The sequence below is a fragment of the Macrobrachium rosenbergii genome, chromosome 10, assembly GCF_040412425.1.
Source record: "Macrobrachium rosenbergii isolate ZJJX-2024 chromosome 10, ASM4041242v1, whole genome shotgun sequence".
NCBI lineage: Eukaryota > Metazoa > Arthropoda > Malacostraca > Decapoda > Palaemonidae > Macrobrachium > Macrobrachium rosenbergii.
In genome coordinates, this window is record NC_089750.1 from 64,884,015 (window position 1) to 64,904,706 (window position 20,692).

General features: G+C 35.1%; 1 protein-coding gene across 2 annotated transcripts in view; it reads left to right on the forward strand.

The window, feature by feature from the left end:
- LOC136842725 (uncharacterized) overlaps positions 1 to 20,692 on the forward strand; it is a 245,195-nt gene that overhangs the window by 223,338 nt on the left and 1,165 nt on the right. For both annotated transcript variants that reach the window (XM_067110446.1, XM_067110447.1), the window contains 2 exons: positions 2,589 to 2,775; positions 20,292 to 20,412. In XM_067110446.1, coding sequence (XP_066966547.1) covers positions 2,589 to 2,775; positions 20,292 to 20,412 — 308 coding nt within the window. The remainder of the gene's footprint in view (positions 1 to 2,588; positions 2,776 to 20,291; positions 20,413 to 20,692) is intronic.

The window sequence follows — 20,692 nt, forward strand, 5'->3', positions numbered from 1 at the left end:
CCTGGATTCCTCCTCTAACAACGGCCAATCATCCATTCTGGCTTCATGTTTTCCGCGTCGTTAGGCGAGCTTTCACGGGCAAGAGGAGAAAAATGAAGTTTCGAAGAATGCCTTTGAGAGACAACTATCTAATGGCTCGAGTTACTCCAAGCAGCGGGCTTTCAGAATACGACTCCAAAGGCTTTTAGTCCAATTTGAGTTGCGGGCGGCCAGGAGTTGGGGTGGGAGTAAGGGGCAGTTTATGATCGGGACAAGTTTCCGATTAGGAGGGAATGCGTTAACATGATTTTATATTTCTTCAACTGAAGCCGTTCGGTTTCACAATGAGGTGTTTGCAAGTGGGAAAAAGTATTCCTTAGTTTTACCAGACCACTGAGCTGATTAACAGCTCTCCTAGGGCTGGCCCGAAGGCTAGACTTATTTTACGTGGCTAAGAACCAATTGGTTACCTAGCAACGGGACCTACAGCTTATTGTGGAATCCGAACCACATTATAGCGAGAAATGAATTTCTATCACCGACTCTCCCAACGAGGAACTAATCAGGTGGGAAAATGAGTACATAACAGTCTTTGGGCGTTCATCCACTAAGGATTTAGGCTTATCAATACAAGTATTGATGAGATGTTTCTTTTATTCATACTGGACAGCTATTGATAAGATGTTTCTGCTATTCATATTGGACGTTACGTTAAAAAAAATCCTTAAGTGAACGCATTTCTGGACACTATATAAAAGCATTCCTTTATGCCTGCTTGTTTATTCCTCAACCCGTCTGCAAGATGTGTCCACAGGGTGTTCATGGATTTTTTTTCAAAGTGTGGAATACAGGACCACGGGTCAATGTAGATGCGATCACATTTTGAGATGATTTTGGATACAGATGCAAATCAAGCGTTTATTTATTTTTTTTTATGTTTGGCTAATGTATGCTATCCGTGAATGCTTCCTGGTTAAATTTTATTCCCACTTTTTACCTCCTTCCTTTTAGTAGTCTGGAACAGAATATATATCCCAAAACATTTTTTCATCGCCATTTTCATAATTCAAGATTTTATCTTTTCAAATAACAATTTGGCCACATAAGATATATTCCAAAGCAATCTTTTTAGAATTGCCTTTTTTTTTATACAATTCGAGGTTTTATTTTTTCGCATGGCAATTTGGCCAGATATATCTAAAACCCAACTCGTAATATATTTATGAATTCCGTAATTTCACGGAAGAACAAGAACGATCTGAAATTTCAAACGCCCCAACAAATGACAATTTCCTTTCAGAGTTCGCCCTTGAGCTATGTGTGTTCAGAAAAGAAGTAGATGGTGGAAACCAATAACGGTCACGTTTCGTTGGATTATCTATCTAGCTATCTATCTATCTATCTACCTATCTATAATATATATATATATATATATATATATATATATAAACATACACACATACAGTATATACAGTATTTTATATATATATATATATATATATATATATATATATATATATATATATATATATATATATATATATAAAAAATGCTCCGTTCAGAAGCATGAATTTTCGTATTTAGTCACGTATGTACAAACAAATACACACACACACACATATATGTGTATGTATATATATATATATATATATATATATATATATATATATATATATATATATATATATATATATATATATATATATATATATATATACACACACACACATCAATTAAAAGGGTGACTCTAGAAAGTGACAGCCTTCCGGTTCTCAGCATGTCATTTTTATTTTTACCGTGGTCGTTCCCACAACAGTCGCCTAAATTCCAAGTATGTAATTTACTGCACAGGTCAACAGGTTTTTAACAAAGCGAGCCCATCCACTTGTCCTCGACCTAGTACCGAACATGAGCGCCTTACTTGGTAGGCTAGAATGATATTCATCACACCCATTGTTTTCCACACTATCTCACATATATATACACAACTCTTTGATATCATTATCATAATCAGTACGTTACCTATAATACTGTGCATTTGTTAAACAAATCACTCATCAAAATCACGTTTCTCCTCTCCAAGCCTAGTCAGGCAGAGGTTTACACTCCCCCCAAAAATTTCAGGCATTAATTTTTGTAGTTAGAGATCCTATATAGTCCTTCTTTTACATCCTTATTATTATTATTATTATTATTATTATTATTATTATTATTATTATTATTATTATTATTATTATTATTATTCACGAAGATAAACCCCTATTCATATGGAACAAGCCTACAGGGGTCATTGGCTTGAAATTTAAGCTTCCGAAGAATATGGTGTTCATTTGAAAGAAGTTACAAAAGATAATAGGAAATACAGAAAGAAGAGATCAGTTATTAGACCAGAAAAAATAAAAATTAATAAAACTATAAATAAATATATATAATAATTAGTGATTAAAATACAAGGTGAATTGTACTAGGGTAGTATTGCACTGCATCTTCCCCTTAAATTTCTGAGGGCAACGTTCCCTTGAAATTATCGACCAAAACATTTACGTTAATTTCCACTGAAAGTTTGAATGTAACCGGAACACTAAACACACAACTTTCACGCACTTCAGAGAACGGAACGGGAATCCTGATCAGCACGCCCCCGGTGTTGGATGCCGACGTCAGCATCGGCAGCCCCAACGGCTCCACCAGTCCGATCCAGCAGGAGGGACACGTGAGGGTACGGGCGGAGGAAGTGGGCATCGTTCTCCTCGTCCTGGCCGTCTGGATGTTCGCCATTGCATTGTTCTTTAATAGGTGAGGTGTTCGGTATATCTTATTTTTAATAATATTCTGACTGAAAGTTACTACGCTTAATATTAATCTAAAAAATGATTTGTATCCTATTTTAGTGATATTCTGGCTAGAGGTTAGTATACGCTTAATATTTGTCTCCAAAATCATTGATATTCAAAATCATATTTCATAAATACCCACGAAAAAATATATCCTGAAAGGTTGTTAAAATCCCCTATGGTATTCTAAGAAAAATACAATTATAGTATTATAACTTAACTACCCGGTAAATTTTTAATACAGAGACTGCCAATGAGAACGATATTTTCCATACGACAAAAGTTTCATAACTAAATGTTCTGCATGGGTAAAAATATAAAGGTTTTAGCAGTAGACAGGTTTGATAGTTAACTATCAACTCGCTTCTTCCTATGAAACTCAGTGTATTCTTAAGGGTGATCACACTAAAGCATCATATGAAATCAATCATGAGTGGGTTTGGGTTACTGTTCAATAATCTGCGTAAATTTTAAACCAACATTAGTCATCAATAGATTCCAATATGTCACTTATTACTGAGAATGCAAAATTTAAATGAATACAAAACCTGTAACTTATCTCTAAGAATTCAACATCATGAAATGTACCTTATCACTCTAATACTACAAAACCTAACGTTAATCAAGTTGTAGGGAAATTGAGGGTCGGTCTGTTTTCATCAGACCTTCCTACAACCCCTGTTTCATAAAATAAGAATAAGTTTCTTTGTTTATAAGATAGAGAATCAGTTTATAAAAGAGAGAATCTGTGCGAAACACAAAGCAATGTATACATACATACATACATACATACATACATACATACATACATACATACATACATACATACATACATACAAACATTCATATATATATATATATATATATATATATATATATATATATATATACACACACATACACACTCTGTACTTAACCATGATGCTCTGAGGGTAATGAACTCCACGCCTGGACTTGACGTCGCCCAGCCCAAGGCCAGCCTCTCTCACCATTTTGCTCCTTATTGAAAGCACACAGAATGATACGTAACGTCTCTAGGGCTGAGACTTGCCATCTTTATCCACTTTCATGTTAGGCATTTTTTACGGTAAGGCTGAACTAGTAAAAAAAAAAAAAAAAAAAAAAAACTTAAGTTGTATATGAATCATACACAATAATTTTATGGCGCCTGTACACGATAGCGGAAAATTTTGGTCCTGATTTCGCTATCGAAGCCTAAGTCTCGCATAATCAATAACTGTCGACGTTCACGTACTGATGTTTTTTTGTGATGAATTACGCGCCGCTGCTTGTTTTCGAGAACACTGTTGATAATGTTCCATAATTGCGTGGATCATTTTTCAGCTCTATGAAACAATTACCTAGAGTAGCAGATAATTTTTCATAACAGCCCAAATTATTTTTCGAAATTCAGTATATTATTATCCAGAAGAGCAGAAAATAAATGCCCATAAAAAACTGGGGTCATTTTTTTAAGGACGCTGTAGTTCATAATCAAGAAGAGCTAAAGACAATTCTCAAAAAAAAAAAAAACCATCACAAACCATTTGCCCTTCGATCACCTTCGAATACATTCGTAATCTTTTCCCAGAAGATCACAAGTCATTTCCCTGAGGAGAGTAGATCATTCTTTAGAAGAAGTGAAGACTTTTCACCCCCACAGGAACGTGGGTCATGTGTCACAGGAGCATAAATCATGTATCCGAAGAGCGTGAATTTTTTCCAGAAGAAGCGCAGAGTATTTTCCAAAAAACCGTGGTTCATTTTCTGGAAAGGGTAGATCATTTCTCTGGAGTGTTGGTCACTAGGAAATGACCACCTTGTGTACCCGTTCCATCGAAAACGACGGTAATAAAAGAGAGGGTTGAGACAGCATGACACTACCCTACACTAGTTAACGTCCCGACTATCGTTACTGAAAAAAGAAAGATAGAAACGTTACATTTTATTTAAATGAAGACGGCTCACATCGATATAAGTAAACGGATACAGTTCTCTTCCACAAGTAACATGAAAATACAGAGCTGTTGAACGCGATATGCTGATCGCTGGCAACGAAAAATATACCTCATGGAGAAAAATGTTCTCATTATTCTTGAATTATATGGAAAGCAAAGTAAGGCACTTACCTACATACAGTTGAGGAACGATAATCTAAAACATAAGTCGGGGTAAATACTAAAATAAACATATTAAACCCTAAAAATAAATATAACCCGATGATACTATAAGAAAAGCCTAACAGTAGAAGCATGTATGAAAATACAATCTTTTGATGGATCTATCACTCTTATAAGACTCATATATTTTGATAATTAAAAAAGTTTGATTCATAAGATTAAAACAAAAACGAAATCGGAGGAAACACCCAGAACCTTCGCGTTGAAAAACAAGTAGCGCTTTAAAACTCCTGTTAGGAAAAACGAAATTCCGGAAGGTTACCAGCTGTAAGTTCGTTATGATTCATTGTAACGTAATTAGTAAATGACACATCACTCTCGCGTGACAGAAATATACGAAAATGAAAGTAAAAGATAATTCGTTTCATTTCGACTTTTAACTTCTAAACGAATTAGAACTCTCAAAAGCGCATGACTCTGCAATGTTACAAAATAAATAAGTAAAATAAATTGTAATAAACAACTCTACGAGGTTACAAAATAAATAAGGTAAAATGTAATAAACAACTCTACAAGGTTACAAAATAAATAAGTAAAATAAATTGTGATATATAACAAGTAAAAAATGCGCTGAAGTTTCTTCAGAGCAATCGCGTTTTCTGTACAGCCGCTACAGCGTATAATCAAGGCCACTGAAAATAAATCTATCTTTCGGTGGTCTCGGTATAATGCTGTATGAGCCGCGGCCCATGAAACTTTAACCACGGCCCGGTGGTGGCCTATCCTATAACGTTGCCAGAAGTACGATTATGGCTAACTTTAACCTTAAATAAAATAAAAACCACTGAGACTAGAGGGCTGCAATTTGGTATGTTTGATGATTGGAGGGTGGATGATCAACGTACCAATTTGCAGACCTCTAGCCTCAGTAGGTTTTAAGATCTGAGGGCGGACAGAAAAGCTCGGACAGAAAAAAGTGAGGACGGACAGACAAAGCCGGCACAATAGTTTTCTTTTACAGAAAAGTAAAAAATCCTAGAATCATATCTGTATCCAGGTCCCTAATTCTTCTTTGACCAATAACCCAACTTTTTGTAAAATCTCGGAGAAATCCGTCAATTCTTTCATTCAAAGTTATCTTGAGGAATAACAAACATGAACGAGTACACGACTTTTGCACCAGCTAAAAGAGGTGATAAACAGGACTGGATGTTCTTATAAATACCCGTTACTCTGCATACTGTACATAAACACGCAAGCATATCAATACTTTTATTGCCCTAATAATTCACGAAGTGAAGAACAACTTCTAATTGGAATTCAGGGCTATATCCTGATAAGCTCAGAGTGTTCACTATTATCCCAAACTTCTTACCGGCAGAGTAATTTGGACGTCTAACCGTCACTTAGGAACTTTACCACGGCATAATTTACGACCTAAGCTCTAGCATTGTTGCGTTATACCAAAAGTTTGCTTATCATAACGCTATGTTATTTCCCAAAAGTCACTTAAAGTAAGAAAGTTTCAGGCTACTCAACAAGTAGGGCAATTCTGTTTTGCATAGCGCAAGTAAAACAAGCAGACTGACAAGAGCCAAGCTTATACGCGCGCACGTACAAACACAAATATACATATACATACATACATACATACATACATATATACATACATACATACATATATATATATATATATATATATATATATATATATATATATATATATATATATAGTCCACAGGAGAAGAGAAATAAAACACTCTGATAGCTCGATAATTTCGCCTTCCACCAGGCCTCTTCAAGAGCTTGAAGAGGCCTGGTGGAAGGCGAAACTATCGAGCTATCAGAGTGTTTTATTCTCTTTTCTCCTGTGGACTATATTGACATATCTCATCTTCGTGGTATGAAGATTATATTTATATATACTGTGTATATATATATATATATATATATATATATATATATATATATATATATATATATATATATATATATATATATATATATATATATATATATGTATGTGTGTATATATAGTTTTACTACTCACATTTATTATTACACAATTGCTTCAAAGGCGCAGCATAAACATGAAATCATAAAATGACAATGAGTGGTTATTTCGACGGTGAAAACAAATCTAAATCATACTGGGTAACGTGAGAGAGAGAGAGACTTATAAGGCCAAGCCAACGCCAAGCCAACAATACCTCAAAGGAAATAAATGGCATACAACTAAGCACCCCCTCCCCAAGCAGACAGCATTAAAGGGGAGACGAAACGTGATGTTAAGAGAAGAAGCCTTAAAAAAAAAAACCCTTTGTCAAATAACCTTCAGCAAGGGACAGCCTTTACTAGAGAAGGCGCGCGAGAATGATCCCATCTCTTTGCAATGAGTTCAAAGGTAAGTCCTTTCGACAATTCTGTCGAGAAGCGTCGAGAGAGAGAATCGTATGCTGAAGCTCCCCCTCGGCGGCCTTTCCAGGCTTCCGAATGCTTTCCATGGGTGAATGAAATCTGTGCGAATTCTGGAAAGGATGGAATAGTAGTAGGCGTCGCCTGAAGGCCCCTTCTGGATTATGCTCTCACCGCCTGCCTACGTCGTTCTCTTCAATTTGCTGCCGTCATTTTCACTTCCTATCTTTTTTTCTATTTCGATCTCTTATTAGAAAATACCATAACTGTATCTTTTACCTGGAAAGTACTCTGAACAACGACAAACCTTACACGAACGTTTTTATTTATTTAAATATATAAGGTTAGCTTAGCTATATGGATCCTCTTAAAATCATGAAAGGTTTTGCCTGCCACATATTATAGGGTATTTTTTTCCATGAATTTGGTCACTTAGAAACAGATAGCTGATTACATCACCAAAGCTAAACTTTTCGCCAGGTATTTTAACTTTAACATATCCAAAACAGTTTCTCATTCATCACTCAGCCTGTAACTATTATTCCTGTTTCTTCACGTGTATGTGCGTGGTGAGAGAGAGAGAGAGAGAGAGAGAGAGAGAGAGAGAGAGAGGGCGGGAGGGGCTTTTAAAGAAAACACACGAGAGAGAGAAACAAGCTTTTGAAGAAAACACATAAGGCACAGAAACAAGCCTTGAGAGGAAACACATAATTAAGATAAACTAACTGTGAACGCAACTAGAGTCAGGGGAAAAAAACACCAACAACCCGAGTGGTAAGGGAACGCCAGCCCCAACAAAAATATTGAATTTCTCTCGACAAATGAGGCGCACGGTTTAGAGTTTCACACGGCAAAATTTCCTCTAGAATTTCGCTTTGGAATGCATTATCAAATTAGCCATTGTTAACTGGTGTAGAAGGCAGCTTCCTGTTGTTATTTAAAACCTTTGCCTGGGAAAAGCTACACTATTTTTATTTTGTATTAAGAGTCACAGAATTCTTTGAGGGAAGTTTGATAAAATATCATTCAGGTTTTCTTTCACATAATTTTTCTCAATTAAAACCAAAGAACTAACAAAGGCAGAGGAATTCAGATTCTTTTCAGGTAACAGTTAGTATACGAACGTATTACTGGTTTTTGTCGAAGTACCAATTTATATACTGTAAGCTTAACTACTTGCCATATGATTTTCTCTAAAAACACATTTCAAACCAAAACAGAACCACTGTGAAATGATCATGAACGTAAATTTTCCCGCAAAGTATTGATATTCTTCCTGCCAAGATTTCGCTTGAGATGCGTATTTAGACTGAAGTTTATTTTTAATTAACGAAGTCTGTTTTTAATTAACAGAAAATAAATATGGCAGAAGAAGTGGTACTGACAAAAAGACCATTTTTTGTTTTTATAGAATTTCAAATTAAAATGGAAATAGCACATTCATTGCCTATTTTGCAGAACAAAAACACCCGGGAGACAGACTACCTACGTCAAAGCCATTCTAGATTAGCCAAGTCATGTGATGGGACTAGCACGCTTATCTAAACGCCCCTCTGACATTCACGCTTTATCTCGCGCGTACCTGGAAGCGATTAGCACTAGTTGCAAAATGCCCTGTACCAAATACGCTCCCTTTCCTCTGTACTAGAAAACCCAAATACGAAACAGCAACACTAGGCAAAACAAAGAGAGATGGTTTTTGTGCTCATTCGTCATTAAATCTTCCATCTATGTGCACCAAACATTAACCAGATGGATTCACTTACATTCGATCACGTTTTCGAGAGATTGCCACCATACTGGCACAGGCAGACAAGCGATTAACCTTAACATTTTAGTTCTTTCTTTCCTTAAATCTTCAGCTGGCAACCCTTATGTGAAAAGGATCGACAAATTATAAACCCAAGAGGGCTCCAAAGGAAAATCAGCCTGCCAGGAGAGACGAGTTAAAGGAAAAGGTGATAATTAATTAAATACGAGGGGACAGAAAATAAAACCCATGCGCCTGAATTCGGGAGACCGCAGCAGAAATCAGGAATGAGTTCGCTCCTCGCTTAAACTTTTTGGTAAAAGTTAAAAATCGCCCTGAAGCAAGAAACATTAACCCTGGGCACCGAGAACTCGTTTTAATAAACTAGAGCAGCAACTGCCTACTTTCATTAGAGACAAATGGAAATGCAACCATTACACCTTCCAACACGGCGGCAACGGGGACGCGTCGCCGTGCCTGGCAGGCATTCTAGCACCATCAGTCGTCCGTTATGGCATCTCCACACGCAACGCCCTTACGGAATAGGCACGTTTCCGGCGATATCTCGAGAAAGCTAAGTGGCTTCTCAGTCCAGCGAGGTTTAGGATGGGATTCCGTCGGATGTTTCATTAGCGACTGATGGAGAAGACCCCTTCCAACAAAATACAGGAACATTCAGTCAAACATACGAAGATAATTAAGATGATGCACATAAGTTGAAGAGAAATATTATTCATAATTTGAAACCCCCCTTCATTTAACTTGTAAATCATTTCTAATCGAAACTTTATTCACGTGTATATTTGTCTGTTAATTTTTACCTTACGTTCTTATCTAATTTCACACTATACTTCTCTCCCATTCCGTTCTGAGGAAGGTTACTCAATAAGTACTGGTAAGTTGTTTCATATAAAATTGTTCCCGTGTTAAGTGATATAATCAGAATTATTTCCTCCAAGCACAATTCCTTGAGACACGTCCGATTTACGCCAGTATCTGTTTTGAGATTTCCAAGACTTTAATACCGTCGTTTCTGACGAGATTCCAACCGACGGAGTTAATTGCAATAATTTTTCATGGCTGGGGAAATATTCAGGACAATACGAAAATGCAATGATAAGGATGCCATGAATACATACATACATACATACATACATACATACATACATACATACACAAAAGCCGTTTTTACCCTAAGCTGGTGCGGCACATAATGTACTACTCTCCTGATTTTGGACAAGTATTTTGGGATGAGGCTGACAGCCTCAAGCCTTCTCTAGTCTAGCTGTGGTGGACCAGGTAATTAAATCACTGTTTAGGTCAAATTTGGAATAAAGGGATTTAAAGGAATGCACGAAACGTGCAAACGTGCGGCCGGGATCTAAGTAATAATAATAATAATAATAATAATAATAATAATAATAATAATAATAATAATAATAATATGTGTATATATACTATATACATACAAACATAATATATATATATATATATATATATATATATATATATATATATATATATATATATATAAATATATATATATATATACAGTATATATATATATATATATATATATATATATATATATATATTTATATATATATATATATATATATATATATATATAATATACAGTATATATAACCATATGCACACACACATATATAATTTATATATATCTATATATATATATATATATATATATATATATATATATATATATATATATATATATAAAACCAAACACGCAAAATGTGAGAGGACCGGTGACATTAAGAACTGCGGATTCTCACTTCCCCTTGCTCTGGCAATGAGCCAATCCACTAAAGGAACCGACGAGAGACGTCTGAAACGAAATATTGTGATTACTTTTACGAAGTCGGGACAGGCAGAAAATAAAAGTCATCCGACGTCCAAAGTTCAGCCGTGCTTGCGCCGCGCACTCCATAAAGATCTTTCGGTGAAGTAGTTTTGCAAAACTGCTCGATTTATTGTGGTCATAAAGAAGAAAAAAGAAGAAATTGAAAGAGAGGGATAGGATATCTGGTAATAAAAGGCGTTACCTCGCCGAGGCCTCTTCGGTTTTAATATGGTTACTCATATAATTTCTTTTCATTTTCTCCCTCTTCTCTTTATCTACACACCCAGCTGCTTCCCATAACAGTCAAACCACCGCCACCTACCCGATTTACTATTTAGAACAAAGTGGGAAAAGCGAACTTCCCCAATCGATACCCCCCTATCTCGGACTAAACCCAGGACCTCTTTCTAGTAAGGAAAGTGTGCTACCACTTGCTTCACTGTGTAAAAAAAAAAAAAAAAAAAGTCCACTGGGAATTATGGGCTCGATGCCTCATAACCGAAGTTAAGAATTTCTAATATAAACAATTATACATTTGCTTCAATTTCTCGTGGATGCATTTAAAACGTTAATACGACCTTTCCTTTTTCATGTTTTGCGTTTGATTATCATATTCCAGATTCAAAATACATTTTACATAAATGGGCTTTTTAGGAGGTATTTCGTTTAAGCTGAATGCAGTGAATGCTGTAATGCGAAATCTAGATTGGAAGTTGCCAATGAGTTTTCTCTTTACAAGGTTAATGGCACGGACAACCCCGAAAGAAAACAGGAGGAAAACGAGAACTTAAAATTTTGATAGTAAAAGTGGAAGGAAATCAGGGGGTTTATTATGGCAATGCCTTACTCAGAAATCATCCAAAACAGTTAATAATTAAATCACTGTGAAAAAGACAGGAATTAAGTTTGGATAAAGAAAAATTGGTTTAAAAATCGAAAATGACGGCTGAAACAACTCTTCCATTAAGCAGTGATACACAATTCGTGGAGACAGAAAAAGAAATGATCTGCAAGTAGCCTACTAATTGTTCAACGATTTCTTGAAAAGAAACTAAAGAGCAAAGTCAAAACAAATAAAAAATCTGTTTATAAACCACAAATCCATACCTTGCCCCATCAGATCCAGTTAGTTGCCCGGATCCGCAAAAATACCTCCAGGGTGAGCAATTTTAATGGGACACTTAGCGAAAATTACTAAAAATGACTAAATTCACATACGTATCTGTAACATCTCAAATTCCAATCAACTCATCTTCGGCCCAAGACCCACGCGTACATGAAATGTAACAAGTCCGTTCACAAGTTTTGAAATATCCTGTAGACAGGTAGGAACTGGAACTGGAATATAAAATTTAGGCCAAACGCCAAGCGTTGGGACCTATGAGGCCATTCAGCGCTGAAAATAATGTTGTAACCATTGTTAGTAGAATGTGGAAAGTAAGATGGAAGAAAGAGAATATAATGCAGGTTAACAGCAAAAAGAATGAAAGGGGTTGCAACTAGGGGCCGAAGGGACGCTACAAAGAACCTCAAGTAATGCCTACAGTGCACCTCGTGAGGCGCACTGACTGCACTACCCCTCTTACGGGTTACAGACAGGTAGGCAGAATAGCAAAGAAAAGCCTTCTTCCAACTTCGACGGCATCGATACCAACAAATTACTTTTGTATACCAAACTTCACTTCCGTTGTTGTAATAATTAACTCCAGACAAGTTCATTCCAGTTCACTTCATAATAAAAGGGGTCACCTCCGGAAAGGATGCCAGCAATGCAACAAAGTTTAGTAATGACTTTTCTTCGAATCTCAGCGGAATCTATTAACTGTGCACAGCTGTCGCTTCTTTCTCGTAACTTGAAAGAAGGTTGAATTTCGGATTAACTGGGAAATCGTATTATATTTCTTCTCGTATTATTTTCTCTGCAAGAGATTAGTCGCACAGGCTTCAGTTCAAACTGACATTCTTACATTTACGTGTTCGTTTCATTTTTAGCTCTCAGTTAATATAATCTATCTCAATCAGGTATAAACACCGAAGAAAGACCAAAAAATGAGGCAAATTTTGTTATATGGATCTTGTTTATTTTTTCGAGTTACAAACACATTATTTAAGTATACGTCTTTCCCCTAATAGGGTGACAATGCTAGCCCTAAGACCTGCCCCTTGGAAGCATAAGAGGATCATGTGCCAAAGGCGGCTGACTCTTCTTGTAGGAACCCATCCAAGCACTGACCAGAGACAATTTCACTGACTGAAAGACCTACGGTATGGTGAATGTACTTCGCCAAATTTACAGTCAATACCACAGGTCCTGATACCTCATAACCGCCTGTATATTCACCCCATCCCAAGAGCGGTTATTAAAACATTCAAACAGAAAGTCAGGAGTGAGAAGCTTACCGTTACTCTACAAAACAAGATGTTTTCTTTCAGATAACACAACCCTTCGGTTAGTTTTCGGTAATCAAGGTAACTGTGGATATATCTGATCCGATTTAGAACATATGCAATAATACATCTCTACACGATACTCGCGTAATATTCCTTGATCAATTAACATCCCTGAAAATTTATATATATATATATATATATATATATATATATATATATATATATATATATATATATATATATATATATATATATATATAATGTAATGCATACATGTACTTACAACATACTCATAAATACATATATATATATATATATATATATATATATATATATATATATATATATATATATAAACATATATATATGTATATATATATATATATTATATATATGTATATATAATATATATATATATATATATATATATATATATATATATATATATATATATATATATATATATATATATATACATACACACACACACACACATATCTGACTGCAGAGGTGAAAATTATGTGGCTACGTGGCAAACAAGTAAAACGACAAAAATAAATTTTCCAATAAAAAAAAACTAACGATTCCAGGGACATATTTAGCAACGGTTTCCCCCAAAACCAGAAATATTACTCGCACTTACTTTAACAGCTCCTTGCGCGAGGTGATTTACTAAAAGCTTTCCGACATCTGCCTTACCTGAAATTCAAAGAGAGAAACAAGTCACGAGGAGTTTTTTGAATGAACATAGCGAGCTGCTGTTAATCAGGTAGAAAATGGAGATTACTTTCTCTTGGCACGCTTAAAAATGTCAAAACCAAGAAGAACTTGCACAAATAATTATATATTTACGTCCACAAGAGAACTTTCTGAATGTTAATATTAAAAAAAAAAATACCGGATCTAGGGAAATGTAAACCCCCCCCCACAAAAAAAAAGTTTGTGAAAATGTACACGTAATTTTAAAAACATCATAAACATCAATAAAATATTCTATACAAATAATTAAAACATTTACATGAATTACTGTAAAATGCCCATTATCAACTCGGCGAAATGCAAATGGCAATAATAAACACACTGATAAAGTATTCAACAAACTAATTAGCCAGTTCATAACGGCTTGTGACAAAATGTTAAATGAGCTTGTGACAAAATGTTAAATGAATCAGTTAAATCACGACTCTTGCAATATAATCACTCGAGTGCGGCAAAACCTGAACATTTAAAAGTTATATAACGTAAACCAGTAATGATTTACAATTTACAGCTTGACAGTGTCCCTGTGAAATAGTAATGATTTACAATTAACAGCTTGACAGTGTGCCTGTGAAATAACTGTGAAAATCAAAGCAATTTACAAATACTTCATCTTGCATGGTATCATTATTAATCTGGTAACGAAGCGCGGACAGTGGGTAAGCATTCAGCCTTTACTATTTATCAGAATTTCTATCTATAATTTTACCGAGGGATTTCAGTAGAATTTAGTGAAGGGGTGGGCCATGGGCCAAAGAGAAGTTGATTACATTTTGAGGTGAATCGGGATTCGGATAACGGATTCAGGATTTCTTTTGACGCTGAGAATTAGTGCGTTCTAGTTATTTTTGAAAACTAGATATTACTAAAGCAACTTGCAACCATTTCCAGTTTAACCGAGCCTTTGACGGGTAATCTCACACCGAGTGTCTAGTTCCTTTTACAGTCTCTCATTCCATGGCAAACACAATGTCTAAAGTGAAATCAGGACCTCCTCAAAAACTGGATTTTATCAACAGACACTTCCGTCTTAGGATGTAATGATTTTTACAATCTATGGTAGGAGCTCCTGGACCTGGTGTTCGCGAACCTATAGAGGTTAACAAATGGGTATCTATCTATAATATTTTCAAAAGTGCCTTCAGTTTCACTTGTGTGTAGTACCAAAAGAATCTATCATGAAGATGTAAATGCTTGAATACAAATTCAAGTATTTTAACTGTTTACTAGAAAAGACAAAAAAAAATCGTTCTTTCATGCTACATTTGATTTAGACGAAAACCCACTGAGTATTAGAAGTTTAAAGACGCCTTGACTATGAAGCCCCGCGACTACCCGAACCGTTTATGAGGTAATGTATTTCTCCCAAACATCCAATTGCATGAAATCACTTCTCGCTTCGAATCAATGAACTTCCGAGGCTTCGAAGCCTCAGTTTGATTGTCAGCTCCAGTTTAGACGAGACGTGACCAATTTTTTTAACCTCCGTCCTGGTTATTTGCTTTTAAAGGACGATTAAAGGGGAGGTCCAATGGGATCTGTTCCTTTTTCAGATTCAACAAACAAACAATAGGAGCATCCGATGGCTGGAATTTAAATTGTTTTAATGGATGATTCATTTTTTAAACGAAACTGAAAAATTAAGAAGATAGAATGTTTTAGAGTTTGTGTACTAATATACTCTACAGTATATATTTTCATACAGCCTCTAATGAAGACATAATTTTGTTCTTTATCCATGATGAAATACAATATCTATCTACACATCGTCAAAAGCGAAGTTAAAAGGTGAAATGCTATCAAACTCTTACTAAAATAAGTATAAAAGCAAGGACAACCTACAAAAATACAGTACATAAGAGGAAAAAACACAGTCTAACCTTCATGGACGAAGAAAGCAATTTATCTCTTCCAAAAGAGCAATTTGTGGACCTACTAGTAGGCTACAGAATACGGAAAGACTGCGAAGGTTTGATAGTCAAGAAATAGGGACTATGGTCTCCAAGGAATGCAAGTGAGAAGAGGTGGCTGAACAGGTGTTAGAGCTGCTTCGAACTTATTTTAGAGAAGCCACAGTTCAAATTGTCGTATGCGCAGGGTTTTTTCTTTTTTTTTTTGTTTAGATTACTATCATCTTTTGTGTTCCAGTCATATTATACATAAACACTCACACATAAGTTTACATAGATACAGTATATATATATATATATATATATATATATATATATATATATATATATATATATATATATATATTACATATATTATATATATATATATATTATATATACAAACATTAAATATGTGTCTGTTGTGCTCACGCGCGCTAAGAAAAAACTGATTTATACCTTAACCTGATAATACTCTCCATACGTCAAGACACTGTAGCATAAGCCCTAAAATTTATGAAGCATTTAACTCAGAAAAACAAACATGAACTTTTCAAACAATTTATGCAAATAAATCCAGAAGCATCTAAGATGTTAAAAGGTAACTGCGAACAGTGTCCGAATTATTTTACTCTTGTGCTGAGAGACCAAACTCTCCTGTCAAGACATCACTTCTAATAACTTTTCTAAATCACATTGTTGCCAGACATGACCCATATTTTATATACACACGTATAGAAAGACATACATTATATACATATATATACATATATTGTATAACATATATATATATATATATATAATATATATGTATAACTGAATCACGAAAATATGGAACGTGATGAATATATAAATAAAGATAAAATCCATTTAGAAGGAAACGGAAACACCAGGTGCTGCGAGGCCTTTCGACACTAGTCCTTTACTTACTAAGTAAAGGACTAGTGTCGAAAGGCCTCGCAGCACTCCAGTGTTTCCGTTTCCTCGTGGATTTATCTTTATATATATATATATATATATATATATATATATATATATATATATATATACATATATATATATATATATATATATATATATATATATATATATATATATATATATATGTGTGTGTGTGTGTGTGAATATATATAACATTCAGTATAATATTATTTATGTGTGTGTAATACATTATATATATGAAGAGGATAACAGACAGATTTCCTTTAGATCTCCAAATATCCAATATTCATATTCCTTTAATCTCCTAAACTTCCGTGGAAGGTTATCGGAAAAGCGGGGAAGTTTTACCCGAGACAAAAGTGATTTTCCAGATAAAGTCTTATACACAAAAGACAAACTTGAAAGCTACACGATATCTTAACTGATCCAGTTTCTTTTTTATTGTATTCTTGTCGGTTATCTATTTGCGAAACTCTACGTTTACGTCTATCATAATTTACTTGGATATTGATTCTGATATCTACTGATATCATTTTATTATTTTACTGATTGAAATGATAGGATTAAAAACTAAATACTTTGGTTTTTCAACTTTATTTCTACTAGGCACTTGCTAAAAGTTATCAGACGAATGACTCGTACTCTGAAGACTGTCAGTTGATACAGGTTGTTGCAAACAGACAAATATTAGTAAATTAGACTAAAATTTTAAATATCCTAGTTCAAGTTGTGATCTGTCCTGCAGTAAATTACAAATACAGTAATCAAGATACATCATGATACTACAGTACACAGGGGGTAAAACTGAAGTTTATCTATCAAGGACCCCCGCGAAACTCCCAGCAAACCTCAGGTTGAGATCTCTGGTAAACGACGAAAATAGTATTCAAAACTTAATATTCAAGCAGCTTAATAATACAGGGAATACGGAGGGTAGGTAAAACAGTTTACGCAAGTAGGGATCGATGTGCTGTTGGTGTGTCCTCTGGGGAAGTTCTGTTTATGTAGAGTTGCTGTGCACTGAGCTTTGATTTAACTAAGTCTGTTTGGCAACAATTTTTTTAATATTTATCAGATTTTTAAATGAATATTAGAATAATAATAATAATAATAATAATAATAATAATAATAATAATAATAATAATAATAATAATATGAAGGGAGTAGACCCTCTTTAAAACAGGTCTTATTAAAAAGGATGGCTGTATTATGCGAATTTATCTTATATAGTGTCTCTTCTATCCTCCTTATGATTCGCTTTTCAGGCTCAGCGATGTTAGTCAGTAACTGGCCGATATTCATGTTGGAAAAGGACAGTGTGCGGAATATTGGAAGTCTTTATTAAAATATCCAATCAGAACCCAGACGAACGATTTCTGATTGGATATTTTAATAAAAGACTTCAATATTCCGCACACTGTCCTTTTCCAACATGAATATCGGCCAGTTACTGACTAACATCGCTGAGCCTGTAAAGCGAATCATAAGGAGGATAGAAAAGACACTATATAAGATAAATTCGCATAATACAGCCATCCTTTTTAATAATAATAATAATAATAATAATAATAATAATCATTGTTATTATTATTATTATTGTTGTTGTTGTTGTTATTATTCGATCGCTTTGTGCAGATTTTTCTCATTTTTGCCCCATTTGTCTAAACATAGCCAAAACAGATGTAACAAAAAAGGCCAAAAATTTACATGGGTGTCATGTCAACGACCAAATTTTAGGAAATCTCTTGTATTTCAATAAAATAATCATGTCTGCTCAGATCTATCTCTAATGTCAATTATCTCGCAAATTAATCAAATTAAGAATTAATGAGTTTCCGATATAATTATTCACAACTTTCCGAGTCCTGAAAGCGTTATGGTTAAATTAATAGGAAACATTTTTTTTTATCTCATGATATTGTGTTCCTACTCTACTTTTATGATTAATTCAAGTAATTCATGTTTGATATAAAGCAAATATCTTTGTTTTCATGGTTTTTGCTTCTTTACTGATAGTAAATTTATTTATTGACATGTAAGTCCATGTTAAAATATAATATATATATATAGCAATTTTTATGTTAAATTTTTGACAATTTTATTACCCTCTTTCGCTGTCAGTTTTCCACCGAACCGACTTTAACGAGAGAGAGAGAGAGAGAGAGAGAGAGAGAGAGAGAGAGAGAGAGAGAGAGAGAGGCAATTACCAATAATCACTCAACGTCCTAAAAGCCTTCTATTTACTGTAAGACCAAATAAAAAAAAAAAAGGAACAATTAGTGCTATCATGAGACAATGCAACCGGCAGTTATAGAGCAGAGGCACCCAGGTCATAATTTTAAGTTCTTAATATTCACGGTATTTAGTTCCCGTACTTTTTTGTGAAATAAAAACTAGTTTCTATTGGAAACTGATAAATACTACCGTTCTCATGAAAATTTTGACGTATGCTTGACTTCCAGTTTTATATTTAGAGAACTGAAATATGGAAGTACTTCAGAGTCAAAGAAAATAGAGGTAAAATAAATAAGAGCGATTTCAGCCACTAAAGGGGAGTCAGAACACGTTGGGCTACCTATAATAAGACAATAGTTCTCGGATTGTATGGTCAAGTCTCAGAACTCTCCCCGTTTCCGATTATTCCAGACTTGTAACTATTAATTCCTCGGTTAAACTCCGCCCCCTCTCCCCACCCCATACCTCTTTCTTTTTTATTTACTTACCTTCTCAAGAATAAAACTATGGCAAATAAGGGAACTGATATCGTGCGCACCGTTTAATAAATATAAGGTTGAATCCCTCAGGATGACAAAGCAGCCACGAATTCACTCTTCGGAAGTCAGTCCATTAACAATATTAAAAGATAAATGAAAATTTCGACGGCAGAATGGGAGCATGAGACACAGAAGACGGTATAAACAAACCAGATGCACTGACAGCCAAAAAGTGACATGCAGTACAATAAAGACCCCATTCCGAGGGAAGATATTCCTCAGTGTGGGGTATTAATGCCCCTGAACATGATTTCTGATTCAAATGAACTCTGAAAATCTAAAACCCGTTTAGCGAAGGGATACATCTGTGATGGAGCTTGGCTTTCTGAACTAGCCAGCTCTATCCTTTTCCTAGTCTCTTATAATCTTTACTATCCAGAACATATAATTTATATTATCATGTCCATCACATTACACCAAGACACTCCAGTCTTAAATGTCAGCATTTGAAACCACACAACCTCATCTCTGATCTGAACGAAACTTGCAGATGACGTAACTGGGATGCTGCAGGCTGCGTGTGCAACCTGACTCCGGCTTGCAAAATAACCTGTAATTTCCCTTTTCTTTGCAGATGGGGCAAAATCCGGATGCTCGAGCCCTACCAAGAGCCGTATAAGGAAGCCCCACCGATGCAGCATCGGCCATCATGCCCCATGGCTGATCCGTGCTCCCTCCCAATCAACCCATTAAAGGTACCCCCGTCGAGTCTTGAAAGTATGAGAAGTATGAGCCCCCTGCCTACCCACTCCCCATCCCCCTCCCCACCACAGATCCCCATCCATGTCCATGAGCCACCTTCGGAAGAGCAGGAGCCTGCTCCAGCCGTATAACCACTGAACCGTCTTATAGAGACTTCAAACTTCTACTTCTTCTTCTTCTTCTTCACTCGCTGTCTAATGTTCAGTGTCGTCTGGATGTCTGTACCCTGAGACTCTCTTCCTCTTAGTTGTTGGTTGTTTTAGATGCCCTTTG